The sequence below is a fragment of the Hyperolius riggenbachi genome, chromosome 3, assembly GCF_040937935.1.
Source record: "Hyperolius riggenbachi isolate aHypRig1 chromosome 3, aHypRig1.pri, whole genome shotgun sequence".
NCBI classification, from domain to species: domain Eukaryota; kingdom Metazoa; phylum Chordata; class Amphibia; order Anura; family Hyperoliidae; genus Hyperolius; species Hyperolius riggenbachi.
Window position 1 is genome coordinate 127,192,364 of NC_090648.1, and position 19,546 is coordinate 127,211,909.

At 45.3% G+C, this 19,546-nt stretch overlaps 1 protein-coding gene across 3 annotated transcripts in view; it reads right to left on the reverse strand.

The window, feature by feature from the left end:
- LOC137563001 (hexokinase-2) overlaps window positions 1-19,546 on the reverse strand; it is a 104,110-nt gene that overhangs the window by 38,997 nt on the left and 45,567 nt on the right. For all 3 annotated transcript variants that reach the window (XM_068274905.1, XM_068274906.1, XM_068274907.1), the window contains exon 2: window positions 14,700-14,862. In XM_068274905.1, coding sequence (XP_068131006.1) covers window positions 14,700-14,862 — 163 coding nt within the window. The remainder of the gene's footprint in view (window positions 1-14,699; window positions 14,863-19,546) is intronic.

Genomic DNA, 19,546 nt, shown 5'->3' on the forward strand with positions numbered 1-19,546 from the left:
AACACGGAGAAATGTATGAACTCGGCAGCTTCCGTGTCTCTGCAAGCCTACCGCCTGCCTACCGCCAGCCTAGTTCGGGGGATCTCCGCACTGCTACCGCACATGGATACTTTTTTATGAATGCCCACACAGAAGTCTAAAACACCGCCAGCTGTGTTTTCCCGCACTGATTCTCTTTACCGACAGCCAATTCATGAATGATAGCCATTGTGTGGAAATGTAAAAGGAGCAGGTATGTACTGCTGTATGTGTCTGGGAGAAGTTTATGTGCATGGACAGAGGCAGCAGCAAATGCGCCATGTGTCTGCACCGGTGCTGTCCCTCATTTCCTGCCCCCGGGACCACCAAGGTTTGTTTAAAGACCATAAAGGTCCTAGGAACAGGAAATGAGAGAAAATCTCCCCCAATGGTGACACAGACAGCTATAACAACTCAGAACCGGTTGAAGCCCCTTTACATATTATCCTTATTATCCTAAAAATGAGTGAAATGACCTCCAAATTATATAAGAACATTTGGTACTTTTGCTGGCAAATCAATGAGCAATTCCTTTAAGGGAACAATATGTAGCAACAACGACGTCGTTCTGGCAAATTACTGTACCGTCAACATGCACAATTGCACAAGTCCAGCATATTCTGTATCTGACTTATGGTGTATACGCTTATTCAATTTTCATTGCCCAATCATTGGCCAATTTTACCATGTCCATGTAGTATGAGGGCCTACAGATTTGAATACTATGAGAAAACTGTGTAGATGAGCTCTCTTACTACATGGAGGAGGTCAAACTGGTCAGTTATTGGAAAGTCATAATTGGATGTGTCTACCAGGCTTACGTTTAGGAGAAAGATAGCGTTTGCCCAGTCATGTCCATTCTTAAAGGACAAGTGTACTGAGGTATATTGAGGCTGCCATATTTATTGCCTTTTAAGCAATACCAGTTGCCTGGCTGTCCTGCTGATCCTCTGCTGCTAATACGTTTAGCCATAACCCCTGAACAAGCATATGCAGATCAGGTGTTTCTGACATTATTATTAGATCTGACAAGGTTAGCTGCTATTGCTTGAAGGAAATAAATGTGGCAGCCTCCATATACAGTACCCCTCACTACAGTTGTTCTTTAAGACTGACTGACCAAGTTCAGTCAACCTAACTACAATTTCCTGAGCATACAATGTGTATGGTGTAATTCTGTGTATGGCTATGTTAGTTACACACGTGTTGTTTTAAACTAAATTGTTATTTTCTTGTTATAATTCAGTCCACTCAGTGAGACCTGTTCCCCAGTATTGCCTCTTTGTTTTCTTTGTTTTGTTGATTACAAAACATACTTGTGCTTAGCATTGCAAGGAGGCTACAGTTTCCTGTGAGCAAATTCTCAGATATTTTACTTCCTAAAGTTGCTTCCACAACACGGCTCAAAGAACAGTTTGAGAGGAAAGAAAAAAAACACATAAAAGCCCAAAATGGGGAAGTGTGTGTGTGTGTCTATGTGTGTGTGTGTGTGTCTATGTGTGTGTGTGTGTGTGTGTGTGTGTGTGTGTGTGTGTGTGTCTATATGTGTGTGTGTGTGTGTGTCTATATGTGTGTGTGTGTGTGTGTGTGTGTCTATGTGTGTGTGTGTGTGTGTGTGTGTGTGTGTGTGTGTGTGTGTGTGTGTGTGTGTGTGTGTGTGTGTGTGTGTCTATGTGTGTGTGTGTGTGTGTGTGTGTGTGTGTGTGTGTGTGTGTGTCTATGTGTGTGTGTGTGTGTGTGTGTCTATATGTGTGTGTGTGTGTGTGTGTCTATATATATGTGTGTCTATATATATGTGTGTGTGTGTGTGTGTCTATATATATGTGTGTGTGTGTGTGTCTATATATATGTGTGTGTGTCTATATATATTTGTGTGTGTGTGTGTGTGTGTGTGTGTGTGTCTATGTGTGTGTGTGTGTGTGTCTATGTGTGTGTGTGTGTGTGTGTGTCTATATGTGTGTGTGTGTGTGTCTATATATGTGTGTGTGTGTGTGTGTGTGTGTGTGTGTGTCTATATATATGTGTGTGTGTGTGTGTCTATATATATGTGTGTGTGTCTATATATATTTGTGTGTGTGTGTGTGTGTGTGTGTGTGTGTGTGTGTGTGTGTCTATGTGTGTGTGTGTGTCTATGTGTGTGTGTGTCTATGTGTGTGTGTGTGTGTGTGTGGTGTATGTGTGTGTGTGTGTGTGTGTGTGTGGTGTGGTGTGTGTGTGTGTCTATGTGTGTGTGTGTGTGTGTGTGTGTGTGTGTGTGTGTGTGTGTGTGTGTGTGTGTGTGTGTGTGTGTGTGTGTGTGTGTGTGTGTGTGTGTGTGTGTGTGTGTGTTGCTTGATGTCACTTGCTGACTGTGGTGCAATAATGAGACTGCAGGGACTTGACTGTTTAAAAAGTAATGGAGCCTCCACACTTGCTATTAGTGTAGCCCGTCAGGGTCAACCTTGATCCTGCGGGTGATACTGTAGGGAGCCAGTACTGAGAACACAAGAGTAACCCGTATGGTTGCTATAGGGGGGATGTCAGGATGGTGGATGATAGACAGGCTTCCAGTGGCGGGGTAAGAATAGGAACAATGTGCTCAGCGGTCACTGTCGTTTAACTAAAGATCTGCTATAATAGATTATCGGATATGATTAGTGGTAGGCACAGGGGCACAGGTATGCAGGACGGTTACAGTAGTGACAGCTCACTAGGTTAGTGTTAGGGCATGTTTGGGAGTTCAGATCTGTGTTGGTCAGTTGGAAGGAAAATCAATAGTTTATTCATACTACAACTAGAAAGGGTGTGGAATATGGACAGGGCATCTATTTCAGGCTCAACAGGCATGGCCCATTCGACAAAGTAGGCACATGCCTAGTCCCTACCACTAGGGGAACATGCCTAGTCCCTACCACTAGGGGAACATGCCTAGTCCCTACCACTAGGGGAACATGCTTAGTCCCTACCACTAGGGGAACATGCCTAGTCCCTACCACTAGGGGAACATGCCTAGTCCCTACCACTAGAGGCACATGCCTAGTCCCTACCACTAGGGGCACATGCCTAGTCCCTACCACTAGAGGCACATGCCTAGTCCCTACCACTAGAGGCACATGCCTAGTCCCTACCACTAGGGGAACATGCTTAGTCCCTACCACTAGGGGAACATGCCTAGTCCCTACCACTAGGGGAACATGCTTAGTCCCTACCACTAGGGGAACATGCCTAGTCCCTACCACTAGGGGAACATGCCTAGTCCCTACCACTAGAGGCACATGCCTAGTCCCTACCACTAGGGGAACATGCCTAGTCCCTACCACTAGGGGTGCATGCCTAGTCCCTACCACTAGGGGAGCATGCCTAGTTCCTACCACTAGGGGAACATGCTTAGTCCCTACCACTAGGGGCACATGCCTAGTCCCTACCACTAGGGGAACATGCCTAGTCCCTACCACTAGGGGAACATGCCTAGTCCCTACCACTAGAGGCACATGCCTAGTCCCTACCACTAGGGGAACATGCCTAGTCCCTACCACTAGGGGAACATGCCTAGTCCCTACCACTAGAGGCACATGCCTAGTCCCTACCACTAGGGGAACATGCCTAGTCCCTACCACTAGGGGACACATGCCTAGTCCCTACCACTAGAGGCACATGCCTAGTCCCTACCACTAGGGGAACATGCCTAGTCCCTACCACTAGGGGAACATGCCTAGTCCCTACCACTAGAGGCACATGCCTAGTCCCTACCACTAGGGGAACATGCCTAGTCCCTACCACTAGGGGAACATGCCTAGTCCCTACCACTAGAGGTGCATGCCTAGTTCCTACCACTAGAGGCACATGCCTAGTCCCTACCACTAGGGGAACATGCCTAGTCCCTACCACTAGGGGAACATGCCTAGTCCCTACCACTAGGGGAACATGCCTAGTCCCTACCACTAGAGGTGCATGCCTAGTTCCTACCACTAGAGGCACATGCCTAGTCCCTACCACTAGGGGAACATGCCTAGTCCCTACCACTAGGGGCACATGCATAGTCCCTACCACTAGAGGTGCATGCCTAGTCCCTACCACTAGGGGCACATGCCTAGTCCCTACCACTAGGGGTGCCTGCCTAGCCCCTACCACAGGGAGCACATGCCTAGTCCCTACCACTAGGGGTGCCTGCCTAGTCCCTACCACAGGGAGCACATACCTAGTCCCTACCACTAGGGGTGCCTGCCTAGCCCCTACCACAGGGAGCACATGCCTAGTCCCTACCACTAGGGGCACATGCCTAGTCCCTACCAGTAGGGGTGCCTGCCTAGTCCCTACCAAAAGGGGCACATGCCTAGTCCTCACCACTAGGGGCACATGCCTAGCCCCTACCACTAGGGGAACATGCCTAGCCCCTACCACTAGGGGCACATGCCTAGCCCCTACCACTAGGGATGCCTGCCTAGTCCCTACCACAAGGGGCACCTGCCTAGTCCCTACCACTAGGGGCACATGCCTAGTCCCTACCACAAGGGGCACATGCCGAGTCCCTACCACTAGGGGCACATGCCTAGTCCCTACCACTAGGGGCATACGCCTAGTCTCTACCACTAGGGGTGCCTGCCTAGTCCCTACCACAAGGGGCACATGCCTAGTCCCTACCACAAGGGGCACATGCCTAGTCCCTACCACTAGGGGCACATGCCTAGTCCCTACCACTAGGGGCATACGCCTAGTCTCTACCACTAGGGGTGCCTGCCTAGTCCCTACCACAAGGGGCAGATGCCTAGTCCTCACCACTGGAAAACTACTGAGGTCGGTGTGATATTTTATAACTTATTTAATACATTTTTGGCCTTGATTCACTAAACCATGATAATTGCTATCGCTAGCGTTTTGCGCGCGTTATAATGCACGTAACAATTTTCGTGCGCATTTGTGAATTTTGCATTTGCGTGTGGAAAATTAGCAATTTTGGTGCAAAACGCTAGCGTTATCATGATATCAGTTATCACGGTTTAGTGAATCAAGCCCTTTATGCAGTGTCTTAATTACTGTTGTGTACTTGCAAATGTCACACAGGGCCGGATTTCTGGCAAGGCCACATAGGCCATGGCCTAGGGCACCAGAAATGTAGGGGCGGCTCAGTGAGGTGCAGTAAAGCTGTTTTATATGAATATGCAGTTTACTGGAGAATGGGGGGATAACAGTGTCTCCTTTCTTGATCTTACTTTAGTGGTGGAGGGTGATAGGATAATCACGAAGGGTTTCCGTAAAGCAACGGCAACAAACTCTGTCCTACATAACAATAGCTACCATCCCGCCCATGTAAAAAATTCTATTCCTTACAGCCAATTTTTGCGCTTAAAAAGAAATAATACAAAAAATGAGGACTTTGAATCCCAATCATCTGAGATGCGAAAAAGGTTTCTTAATAGAGGGTACAATCAAGTACAAGTAGATCAGTCCCTAGAAAGGGTACGCAAACTAGATAGGTCTAGTCTCATTAACAAAATAGACAACCAACCAAAAGATTTAGATAAGTTTGTCTTTACCTTTGACCATTCCCCAATGTCGAGTAAAATTAAAGAAATAATTTCCCGTAACTGGCAAATGGTAGAGAGGGATGAAGACATCTCCCCACGTGTTGTGGGGGGACCCCTAATTACTTTTCGGAGGGGCTCCACAATTGGATCCCATCTTACAAGAAGTGAGTTTATCCCCAGACGTTCAACAACTTGGTTAAGTGAAATGTCGATCAAAGGATCGTTTCCGTGTAAAAACTGTCCCACATGTGAATATATGATTAGGACAGACAATATATGCTTGGGAGGGTACATTCACCAAATTAAAGATTTCATCACCTGTAGGACAGCCTTTGTTGTCTATGCCATTCTCTGTCCCTGCTCCTTTTATTATATAGGAATGACAACCAGACCAATGCGTGAAAGATTGGTAGAACATCGCAGATCTATCAAAAAGGGTGAGGGAGCTTTAAGAATGATTAATCATGTTAGAGAAGTCCATGACGCTGATGCTAATGTCCTTAAAATGGTTGGCCTTGAAGTGGTAAGAACCCCCCGACGTGGGGGAGATAAGAAAAGACTACTCTCACAAAGAGAATCCTTACTAATCTCTAGGACTGATGCTCTGGGCCCTTCTGGATTTAACGATAAAAACGAATTTGCTGTTTTTCTAGATAATTATTGATCTCCTTCACCTCCTTCTGGATATATGGGTCACCCCTTCTTGGTGTTCTTCGTTTTATCTCTTTCAACGTTTCCATAATATTTTCCTTTCCATCTTTGTATTTACAGTCTGCTGTATATTTCTGAATGTATTGCTTAATTATGTACCTTTGCCTTTAATTACAGCCTATGCTCCAGTCGTACTGGTTCGCTCCCTCACCTCCTGTGACGTAATCCTTGACTCCTTTATTGCCAAAACCGGGTGCTCTGTGTTAGGGCAAGCAGGTATGTGGGCATTTCCGTAACCACGGAACGTCTCCTAGGTAACGCACCACCGCGAGATGACGCGCGGTGTGTGCGCCTTGAGACATTGAGTCCTGGATGTGACATAGGCGTAGATGCGCTCCACTCTGGAGCGCGGACATGCTTCCGCCTGCGCTGCCGGAGGAGGAGGGGGCGTGCCGGAAGAGTGGAGGATGGCCTGGCGTCTTCTTAATGCCGGGCAGATCTACATGGCGGTGAGCTTCTCCCCGCCATGGAGCGTGTCTAGGAAAAAGCGCTTGAGAGCGCGAAACAATTGTCGACCACCTACCATCTTCTCTGTTAACATCTGCTGCTGCCCTGGAACGGTGATGTATTGCTAAGTTCCATCATCTTTTGTACTGTAATACATCTGGATTTAATTAAGCTCCAATGGTCTGGTGCCCACTGCCTTTTTTTCTAATTGAATCAATGTATTGACCTGTTTATGTGGAGGCACAGTAATAGAAGCTACCCCAGAGTGTATATAATTTTTGTTGTCCCAGTGGAGACTCATTGTGTGCGGGGTACAGCCTTGTCTTAGTGGAAAGTAAAGCTGTTTTATGTAGCCATCTCTATCTACAAAGACAGCTTTATCCTTTGAACTCTCTGTCCTGTACTTGTGTCGTCCCTGCAAGACCTGTAAGCTCTATCCTGCAGGTCCACATCAGTCTAACTCTCATGGTGACACAATGGGTCCATCATTAATGAGATGGCAAACATAACATAAAAGTTCTTAAGGAAAACATAACTAATAATCTACACAGGTATTACTAAAATAGTTATTGTCTGTGACATCCAATGATGGAAAGTAAGGAGAATTCTCATTGGGGCACACAGAGATAGCAACCATAAAGACGGTATAGTTGGCCTTGGGCGGTAAAAAGTACAAATCCGGCCCTGTATACAGTATGTGTGCAGAAAAAGCACAGCTGTTTTACTGTGTCACAATGCACTTATACTGATGAACTACACACTTATCCTTATCTGCATACCAGGGGAGTGGCCTAGGGTGTGGTGTGTTTTAATGGGTGGAGTTTAAGGTGTTGATTTGTTTTTAACCTACAAGCTTCTAAATCCAGCCCAGTCACCATTGCAAGGGGCCTACCTAAATATATACAATAGAACAACACAGTACTCTGGACTATGGAACAGGCAGTGAATATAGACACAAATGACAGTCGGTCCAACGTTTTTGGCTGCAGCTGCACTTCTTCCGCATAAAAAAATGCCTCACTGCAGCGCCTGCATTCTCCTCAATGTAAATGGAAAATACAATGAGCAGAATGGCAGGTAGAGGCAGCAGGTAGGTCATTGCCATCAATAAAATACAGCTAAAGCAATACAAAAAGCCTTTATAGTCAATGCAGAAAGTAAAAGAATGGATCACTTCTTTCATCAGTGTTTATAAAACAGAAGAGAGCACTTTAAGGTGTGTCAGGTGTTTCATATATGAAGCATTTCCCCATTCTCTTCCTGCTATATAAAGATGTGATGCACGTTACATAGATCAGTATCGCTGAACCTGCTGACCTTGTGCTGATGTCACAGTTGCCACAATAGGGCCACACCCCTCTCTCTGCGGTTGCTGCTACATTACAACAGAACATGTGTTTGGAGAGTAGGCGTCTGCTGCAACCTGGGTCAACACAGTGTGCGTTCTACTTCTACACACACAGCTGCAGATAGAGGCCATCCCTAAGCACACTGTCATATCACAATTACCTGACAACTATACACAGCTGTGCTGCTTTCCAGGCTGCCTGTGTCTTCTCTTCCAAAGCACAAAGATGTACTATGGGAAAAATCTGCATCAGCCTGCTTGCATTATAATAGTGACCAACATGTCTAATTTATTTAAACTGGAGGAAACTTAGTAGAACTTTTTACTTCTGCTTCCTGTATTGTATTTATATAACCACGAGATAGTAGAGCTCTGTGGAGTGCGTTGAGCCATTCTTACCAGTGGATGCATTGAGAAAAGATACTAAAGCCCTTATGCATACTGTGGCGGTTTGCAGTCAAGGTATGCATATTAGACATAAGTCGGCTGAAATGGCTGATCACGACCACGTCGGCTGACAATCATTTGCCTATCTAGTGTGTGTACAGTGCCCGCAGACATCACTTATGGATCCAACATGCTGGATACCTGAGGACGCCTAGGCAGCACTGACTGCATTGTTGTTCTTGCTTTCCTATCTGCTGGAAACTGCTCATTATTGTGCCGATTGTCCCCCTCCAACCCCCCACCCCCCAGATCTACAAATTGCTAGAGGTTTTTGAACCAGATTTCAGAGCGATTGTTTAGAGACGTTTTCTAAACATGCCTAGCGTTTTTTTGTGTAGCAGATTACAAATATTGTTACAGTAAAACCTGTTACTGAACAGCTTCTGTAACAAAAACACCTGGAAAACCGCTCTGATCTAGCGTTTTTCAGAGCTGTTTTTCACTTTCCTATACTTTAACATTGAGGCAGAAATGCCTCAGAAATCAAAAAAATGCTGCAGGACAGGAGTTTGTGTTTGTGCAAAAAACGAATCGCTCTGGTGTGCACCATCCCATTCACTTTCATTAGCCAAGCGGTTTTCCCCCTGCAAGCATTTAAAAAAAATCTTCAGAACTGCTCTGGTGTGCACCAACCCTAAGCCTGAGGCTAGCGATCCATCTATACAGCATCCGGCCCAAAACTGTAGTCCGAGGGATTGTTTCTGCTCCCTTGACGAGCAACAATAATCACATGTGTGTTGTTAGCTGAACTCCAGACATTTTTATTGGAACCAGGGGAATGATTAATCCCCTCTCAATTCAGGCTTCCTATAAGGCCTACATTTAAATATAAATGACAAAAAACAGAACTGCCACCTTCCCACCAAAAAAACTAAAACTGTGAAGATTATGGAACCCATAAAGCAAGAATCACCAAAACATACACATGGATTGTACATGGATAACGTACACATGGATCGTACAGAAATATAAACACACCACCCAGACATGCATGCACACATACAAACACACACATAGGCTATCATTCATGAACAGGCTGTCGGTAAAGAGAATTAGTGCGGGAAAACACCGCTGGCGAATTTTTAGACTTCTGGGTGGGCATTCATAAAGATGTATCCATGTGCGGAAGCAGTGCGGAGATTCCCCGAGCTAAGCTGGCGGTAGGCAGGCGGTAGGCTTGCGGAGACACGGAAGCTGCCGAGTTGATACATTTCTCCGTGTTCCGCTCTGCTCCAGCTGCCTGGGAGGTCTGTGTGTCTCCATTCACTTACATTGGTATCGCCACATCAGAGGGAGCGGTACTTCCCGACCTCACACCGCTTGCGGTGATCTTTATGAATGAACATTTTGCTACATTTGTACCGATAATCACCGCACAAGGCGGTGATTTATCACTCTGCTCGGTAGTGTCATTTTTCCATGCGGAAAGAGGCTTTATGAATGCTGACTTTGCCGAGTGGTCGGTAAAGTCAGCTGTTTTAAGCATTTCTGCATGCGGAAATGCTTTATGAATGATAGCCATAGACACTGAACAAATACATACAAAAAATACATACATACATACGTGTACATACACATGAACATACAAGAACACGCAGTGTACACACACATACAAACACACTAAGTGCTCAAACCCACTAGCAGTGCTTTTCTAAGCGCTAGTGATTTGAAAAAGCTCTTGCTATTGCAATGCTATGTTTTTTTTTTATAAAATCATATCGCTCAAGTGGGATCACACCAATAGCATTACATTAGCAAGAGCTTTTCATATCACAAAGCGCTCAGAAAAGCTCTCCTAATGGGTTCCAGGCCTAAGGCACATACATGCAGACATACACACGTGCACATACACACACACGTGCGCATGCGCACACACACAAACGCACGTAGGCTGCATCTAAGCTGATTATAGCCAGTTGCATGACAAAAAAGCTCTTGCACTGAGTGCCAACAGGACCAGGATAAGAATTTTGTACGTAGTTGGGGCTGTAATTACATTATAAATACTGTTTCCTTGGCTTTCCCTTCTCCTTTGCCAGCAGTCTTCTGGTATTTTGTAAGGAATGGTTTAAACAGAATGTGCAGGTTCAGAGGAGAGGCAGGGGGAGAAGCTGGCTAGCTGGTGCTGCAGTAGTTGTGCTACTAATAGTGTTCTGCATTGTTGAAGTTTACAGTGGCAGATTCCAGTCTGTCAGCCTCTGATACCCATCTTCCTCTGCCATGCACAAGGGGCACAGGGTGGCAGAGGTTCTCCTCAGCACAGTCAGTTCCCTGTCTCAGCACAAAGACTTGCTCAGAGCAATAGCTGCCCAAAGACATTCCAGTTCTTGCATAACTGTGAGAGATGCCAGGAAGATGCCAGGGTGGAACAGGCCGGCTCCTCATCTGCTCATTACAGCGTGTCAACATTTTATTGGTTGTGCTTGAGGGCCTGAAAACACCCCAGTTTCAACTAGAAACTTATTAATCAAGTGTTTCTTGTTTAGCATTTAAATAAATGTTCATGCAGGCTCTAACGCATGCTGGTTACAACTTGTCTGAACCTCTGTTATGTAAAGAAAATAAATCAGATCTCCACACTACCATATGTCAGTTCCTGTTGGAGAGTATGTCCATGCAAATGCAGTGGTTACCATGGTTGTTTCCCAGAGCCAGGCCCTGAATTTAAAGACTAAGGCTGTTCATGGGTTTTGCATGTCTTATACTTTCTGCAGACTTCCACTTTACGGTTACATTAAAAATGTGCTTAAATCCCAACTAAATGCTAACCGCTCAGCGAATTGTTCAGAAACAGCCTTATCAGTCTGCCAACAGCGTGTACACACGTGCTACTGTTGGCTGAACGTCCACCCAGCGGGAGGGTCTGACGGACCCGTCGTTGCTTGTAAAGACTGATGGAAGTGAAAGAGCTGACAAGTTCAGCAACACCCTTTCATATCTTACCTGTTCTTTTGTGTAGAGTGGTGGGTGTGCAGCCTCCTCCCCTACAAAGTGCCTACCTGTCAATTCTGAGTTTTGACTGTAGCTCCTCCTCCTTATGTCCACACAAGTTCCTCATAGATGGTGGGCACAGTAAGTGGTGCACATAGTGTATACATGTAATTCTGTTGGGAACTCTGAGCGATGTTTGGGCAGATCGACCAAGAGACTGATCTCTCTCTGATCGAATCTGATCACAGAGAGATCTGTTGGCTGCCCATAGACCGCTGACCGATTCCCACTTGATTTCAGCATGAAATCTATCAGGAATCGTCCTTGTGACGCCGCAGAGGAGGGACTTCCTGACACTCTTAGCTACAGCAGTATTTTTCACCAGTGACCTCCTTCACAAAATGTGAGTCACATGACCATATTGCTGTTCTTTTTAGTGTACAAACTCACTAAGTTACTTCTCTGGAACCCCCAACATCTCTAATCCACCATCTTGTAACCAGAGGATCAGTACTACCTACACAACCAGCCAGCATTGTCACGTGATGGCCAGCAATGGCAGCCTCCATATTCCCCTAATAACAGGTGGACTGGGACCTGGTCAGCAATTGGCTGTCACTGAATGTGCTGCATGTAAGCTGTACTGTAAGCTCCATGGCTGCAGGGAGAGAATGATGGAACTGCCGAACACATGCTCTTTGTAGCATTGCTCCTTATATGTTGGTGTTCTATAAATAGCTATTACAAGGAGGCAGTTTTCTAAAGACTGAAAACACAGCCTCCTTGAAATGCCATTATTTTCACCTCTCTATGCATATTTCATACAGTCTCAGTTGTAGCCTATAGGTTGTGCAGGTCCAGCATCCACATTACTTACTGCCCGATTACTCTGCTGGATGCTAGCTATTGCAGTGGGTTCTGCTGATAAAGCAGACCACCAGCCCAATATCTCTGGACAAATATTCATAATGGATGTTTACTATATTTATTTAAGTATTACCACCAATTCTGTTCAGTACATGGATCTGAGTTAATACTATGAACATAAACTAATCACAAATGAGGTTCCAAAAGAGGCTCACAAGATCTAAGGATAGCTATTGCCAGTGGACTTGGTTTACTAAGGTTTAGGGTAGGCTCCTTAAGGTGGTGTCAACTGTACAATCTCCAGAACGATGAACCCTGTGTGTGATTGATCGGATTGGTGCCATTAATTGTGCTAATCCACAACGAACAATTGTTCTATCGATCGTTCTGAATTTCTGAATTACCGTATTTCTTTTGTCTGATCAGATCGCTTATTATTTTCACCTCCGTTGAACGCAACGAACAGATCATTAAGTTGATCGTTCGGGAAACTGGATCAATAATAGGCACCTTTACAGACCAAGTAGTGTTCAATGCTGTTTAGACCGTGGGTGGATGACACTTAACTTAAAAATAAAAATACAAGAAAAACTGTTTTTTTTTAAAGGGAAGGTCCAAGCAAAATAAAAAATGAGTTTCACTTACCTGGGGCTTCTACCAGCCCCATGCAGCCATCCTGTGCCCTCGTAGTCACTCACTGCTGCTCAAGTCCCCCCCTGGCAGTATGCCGACCTCGGAGGTCGGCGGGCCGCATTGCGTACATTTTTACGCATTCCCGCTAGTGCAGGAACATTAACACATACATTTTTACGCGTTACCGGTTCAATGCTTAAAAATGTACGCATTGAACCAGTAATGCGTAAAAATGTATGTGTTAATGTTCCTGCACTAGCGGGAATGCGTAAAAATGTACGCAATGCGGCCCACCGACCTCTGCCAGCGGGGGACTCGAGCAGCAGTGAGTGACTACGAGGGCACAGGATGGCTGTATGGGGCTGGTAGAAGCCCCAGGTAAGTGAAACTCATTTTTTTATTTTTCTTGGACCTTCTCTTTAAAGAGAATCTGTACTCTTGAATTCTTACAACAAAAAGCATACCATTCTATTCATTATGTTCTCCTGGGCCCCTCTGTGCTGTTTCTGCCACTCTCTGCTGCAAACCTGGCTTGTAATTGCCAGTTTTAGGCAGTGTTTACAAACAAACTAACCAGCTTGTGATAGGCTCACATAAACAGAGTGTGTGAGTCATACAGAGTCTGCAGAGGGCCTGAAGAGGGTGTGTACAGCTTCTATCCAATCACAAGCAGCCCTGCACATTCCAGTCTCAGTGCCTCAGCCCAACAGAGGTGACAGAGGAGAGAAGATTAGATCATATAACAGAGATAATACAGTCACTGTGCAAGTAGGAAAGGCTGCAGTAAGCCAGACCACGTTAGAACAGGCATAAGAACTTATAGCATAGAAGAAATACGGATTAAAATTTTGTTACAGAGTCTCTTTAAGGTTCTACAGGCCAGAACACTGAGAGTCATGTTTAATTCAACAAACCTGGTCTAAATTTTTTAGATACTTGTCTACTGGGTATGAAAAAAGCTGCAACTTTTTGTCTGGGTCAAACAGACCACAGCAAGTAACGTTGCTAAATTCTAGTTCCCCCCCCCCCCCCCCATCCCCATGTTCTAACAACATCCATTGTAATGTGACCCCCTCCTCCCAATGTAGCACTTTTCTAAACAGAAGAACTGAGTTGGTTGGAGACAGGTGCAGTGGATTTTACTTCTTCACATGTACTCACCTGTAGTGGTAAATTCTGTAATGACTTCCAGTTATCCAGTGTGGTGCTGTACATGACTGCAATTTAATGGGTCACTAACTTGGCAACAATATTTCTGTGATCTGTTATGTCCCAGTAGCAGGTTACAATTTTTTTCCACCTAACCACAGACAAATGCTTGAGTGCTGGTTTCCACCAGGAGCTGCAGCCATTTCCGATTTGGATGCTGCTCTCATTCTGCTGCCCTGTGCCTGGCTATAGTGTGTCTGTGTGCTGCAGAAGTCTGCAGCATGCCATCCAGATTTGCACAGCAGTGTGATCTGGATGCCAACAAAGCCAAAAGATAGGCAGTGTTTCCCCTCCTGCCTGCGAGAAACACTGCGGATGTGTGCCGAATTTGGCACTAGTAGAAACGGGTCAGGCTAGGTTCTCTAGTGTCATTCAACCCTGCAGAATCTTAGTACTGGTAAATCAGGTATCTTTTGCTTGGGATCACTGCTTGGAAGATAGACAGAAACATGTCCCAAGTCTCAACACAGCGGATGAGGACTACATGAAGCAGTCCATCCCAGTGAGTGCTCAGTGATTGTAAATGGACTTGTATATTTCCTCATCAACACAGATAAACTGTACATATGTATGTATATCCCTACCTGTTCCATCTGGAGTAGATCGCACAAATGTTGGCAGCATCTTCACCGTGGCGGTGGGGTTGGTTTCTGCTCCAAGTCCCTTTGCCATCTGTTTGGAAAATCTGTTGGATATCTCCAGGAGTGTCTCATCAGACAGCCGCATGTGGTAGAGGTACTTGTCCACCTGCACAGATGACAGAAGAGATGTTAGAGCCCACAGCATGTACCATTATAGAGCACTTACCCCATATGGCCCTTCAACCTTTCATCTTTTTTGCTAGTTGCTGATTGGTGAGGATGCTCAATGAAATGATAATGATTCTGTCTTTGTAATAGTGTGCAAACCACTCAATCACCACGTAATATGTTCCAGGGAGTCAAACCGTTAAGGTCCAGATTACTGATGAACCAAAGTACAAATCCGCATGATGAAAGAACTGGAACTAAACCTGGAGAAGTTGCAAGTTGCTTTTACTTTATAATACATAACAGCATGCACAATGTTTCAGTCAAGTACTCTTGATGAAGGTCTTCACGACCGAAACGTTGTACATGCTGCTGCTGTGATTTGATATACAGTAGAAGAAAAGCAAATTGCAACTTACCCAGGTGGAGTCTCAGTTCTTTATTTAGGTCAATGATTCTGGTTCACTCACAACTGTAACTAGGAATTGGGCCAATCAAAAATCAACAGGAAGTCCATCTGATTGTACCAATTCCAATCTGCATTATATTTAAATGGATGCTTTAGGATCTCATTTACCCTATTGATGGGACACTGATTACAGGTAATAGAACACCATGGCAAAATCAAAATATACTCCCTCACATTTTATTTCTATTTGGGGCCTGACAAAGGTGTAAATGTTACTCTATTGATAACAGTTTTATATCTATTCATAATACAATGTATAGCAGGCTCATTTATTCCATGCCTTACAAAGTGTCTTTCAAAAGGATTTAAGTATCCCATTGCGTAATATTAAAGATATCCTATAATGACTTCTAATTACTAAACGCTGCAGCATCCGAGTGTCTGCTAGTCATATTTTATCATTTTTTTCCAGGATGTTGTGCAGCCAAATAAGAGGGATCAGTGTAATCCACTTATAATGAAGATGTTCTGTTCTCACAACCACCTCTACAGCTTGAAAAGTTATTATTTAATGAAACCGATAAGCTCTAATGTGATTGTTAAGGTGGCCATACATTTCAAAGCAGCGGATGACCTGATTGATCGTTCAACCAATTTTCGACCGCAAACTCAGAATTGAAGATATTGATGGGTCGAGAGCAGCAGCAGATCGACAGCCCATAGCTGTGCATCAAACAGTTCAACTCTGCAGTTTCAAACTGAAATCTATTGAAAATCTTTACCCAGTGTGCGACACGCATTAGATTTGATCTGTCAGGGATCTATCTGATGGTCAAATCTGGTGGCCATCCGTAAATGTGCCCGAACATCTAGCGATCAAACAAGAGATGGACCTCTCTCTCTGATCGATCGAATCTGACCAGAGAGAAATACCTGAAGGATTTGTTGCAACTGCATCCCACCTCCCACAAGCTTAGATCAAAAGGATCAAAAACCTTGACCACCACCAGCGTTCAACTAAAAACCTTTGGAGCCAGAGCTTTCTGTCATGCTGCCCCTACCCTGTGGAATGCCACGCCAAACTTAATTAAGGCAGCTCCAACCCTGGACCCGTTTAAATCAAAACTGAAAAGCCACCTGTTTAGTTTGGCATTTATGACCACATAACTTTTTCCCCTGTTCGCACCATGTACTGATCTGAGAAAAATGTATGCACTTTGAGTTCTACGGGAGAAAAGCACTTTACAAATGTTTAGTTATTGTTGTTAATTCAGTTAGGCCTGGGCCACACTAGCTCCGGGTGCGGGACGCATCCGCGGTCCGGGCTCCGATTTTCAAAACCCGGAACGCAAACGGATCCGTGCTGCCTTTTTTGCAGCACACGTTTTGGATCCGCTTGCGTTTTTTTTTTTTTTTTTTGCTAGAGGGGGTAGCAGCCAGGACAGGGGGCTGCGGGCAAAGCGGCGGCCAGGGGGGGTCACATCCCCCCCCCTTGCTCACCTGGGTGCCCCCCGTCCCCGCTCCCCCTCCAGCTCGCATATAATGTAATAATTTGTACCTAATGAAGTTCGGCGAGCCGGGCACTTCCGCCCACACCGCTCGCCGTCACTTCCTGCAATGTCGCCCTCTGTATTTCAGTGGGCGGCATCGCAGGAAGTGACGGCGAGCGGTGTGGGCGGAAGTGCCCGGCTCGCCGAACTTCCTTAGGTACAAATTATTACATTATATGCGAGCTGGAGGGGGAGCGGGGACGGGGGGCACCCAGGTGAGCAAGGGGGGGGGTGGATGTGACCCCCCCTGGCCGCCGCTTTGCCCGCAGCCCCCCGTCCTGGCTGCTACCCCCTTCAGCATGGCGGCCCCCTCCTTCACCATGGGACACTGGAAACTGATCCGTTTCCAGTGTCCGAAAATGTCAGTGAAGAGGGAGGCCCGTTTCCCCATTGATTTTCACTACCCGTACGTGTATACGGGTCCGTGAAAAATGCTGCAAGTCCGGACTCAGCGTTCCGGGTTTAAAAACGTATTCCGCGGATCGCACGCGGATACGTTTTTAACTTGAGTGTGTACTGTTCCTATTTTTAACATTGGTATCCGTGGCTACGTTTTTCTCCGGGACAAAAAACGTAGCTACGGATACGTTTTTAAATTAAGTGTGAACTAGCCCTTAATGTGTGTGAAAATTTTAGCAGAAATCTGAACAATCGAATGCTGCTGGTCTACAGATTGCTTTTTTTTCGATGGTCTAGAATCCGTCATTTGTAGGCCACAACTAACTTGTCTATGGTTAAAGACAGATACTGAAATTAAAATTTTAACAGGTGAAATAATCATTAGTCATTAGTACTTTTAGTTACGTGTCCCCAAAGGCATTCCATTATTTTATGTTTAGGGGGGGGGGGGGGGGGGGGGGATGGGGTTTCTGCTCCCATAAAAACACTGGCAACAAGAAATTAGTTGCAGAGGGATTTTCGACTCATTGCTTTGTGTGTGGACGCTGCTTCTGCATGTGACAGAAAATGCCACACAGACAAGTGGATCGTGCTCCCTCTCATCTCAGGAAACAGCGAGGCATCCTGACCTCACATCAAAGCTTTTGTTGTTAGAGAGAGTTTATAACTTTGTCGCTTTGTCTACAAGTATCAGCCCTACATCTCTGTGAGTAAAAATAGAGCAGATAACATAAAATTACACCGGATTAACTAGCTGACGTGAAAGGACTTGTTGAGCGTCACGCCTTGCTGGAAAGTGGTCAGTTGCACAGAACATATACCGTGTGTGCCTTGCTCTGTCACATGCTCTATAGAAGATATATGTGACTTGCTCTGTCACATGCCCTGATTTCATCATGTCCTGCTCGCTAGGGCTGCAGCGCTGTGGTGTTGCTGTGTGTGGAGGAGAGTGACTCACTTCCCTCCACCCTGGGTGTCTGTTACACATCCGAGGCTTTAGTAAGAAGGGGCAATCTGGGAACTAACTGAAGAGAGATTTCTCGGAATTGAGAAACTGCAGACGTTTTACACTCAAAGGCCTGGTGCACACCAAAAACCGCTAGCAGATCCGCAAAATGCTAGCAGATTTTGAAACGCTTTTTCTTCTTTTTCTGCAGCGTTTCAGCTAGCGTTTTGCGGTTTTGTCTAGCGGTTTTGGTGTAGCAGATTTCATGTATTGTTACAGTAAAGCTGTTACTGAACAGCTTCTGTAACAAAAAACGCCTGGCAAACCGCTCTGAAGTGCCGTTTTTCAGAGCGGTTTGCGTTTTTCCTATACTTAACATTGAGGCAGAAACGCATCCGCAATCCAAAATCTGCAGCAGCCCGGGAGTATGCGTTTCTGCAAAACGCCTCCCGCTCTGGTGTGCACCAGCCCATTGAAATACATTACCGTAGCAGATCCGCACCCGCAAGCGGATCGCAAACTGCAGCCGAACCGCTCTGGTGTGCACTAGGCCAAAGAGCTCTTTGCAGACTTTACTAGTATCAGGTTTCATGTTCTGCATCTATTTCATTTGAAGGAAAACTTGCTTAACAAAAAGTTCTTAATAAGAGATATCTTCATTAAACAAACGTATGTGATTCTGAAACCACACAGGTGTAGAATAGTTTATTTTTTTTAATGTCCTGCACCGGGAGGGGGCTGCTGACTGGCTAGTATCATGAAAGTAGAGGAGGGGCATACATAAAAACTCTCTGAGAAGACTATCAGTGGAAGTCTGGGCTACACTGAGTGGCTGGTACAAGGGCTCCTGAGCAGATTTTTATTCCAATCAGCGGATATCCCCTTTCCCATGAGAAATCTTTCTCTTTTTCTCTACAACTGGGTGACTTCTTTCCTCGACGGCTGTCCTGGTGGTGAATCCCTAATTTGGAGTGTTTATTGTACTGCTATTGGAGGAGGGTGATGAGAGTGATTGTCACACACCTGACAAAGCATGCGGCTACTCTTGCCAGATTTATGTCAGAAACATCTGACCTGCATGCTTGTTCAGGGTCTATGGCTAAAACTATTAGAAGCAGAGGGACAGCAGGACTTTCAGGCAACTGGCATGGTTTAAAGTTATATAAATATGGCAGCCTCCATAGACCTCTCGCTTTCATTGTCCTTTATAAGTGTAGTTTTTGACATTAGCTAGTCAGGGTGCTTATACACAAATCGAAACAAGCTTTGCCATTTAGCTCCTACTTGGAAACTTTTGTGCTTTAAAGTAAACTCGAGGTGAAAATAAATCGATGAGATAAACAGTTGTATTTATCCTCCTACTCCTAAAAATTATTAT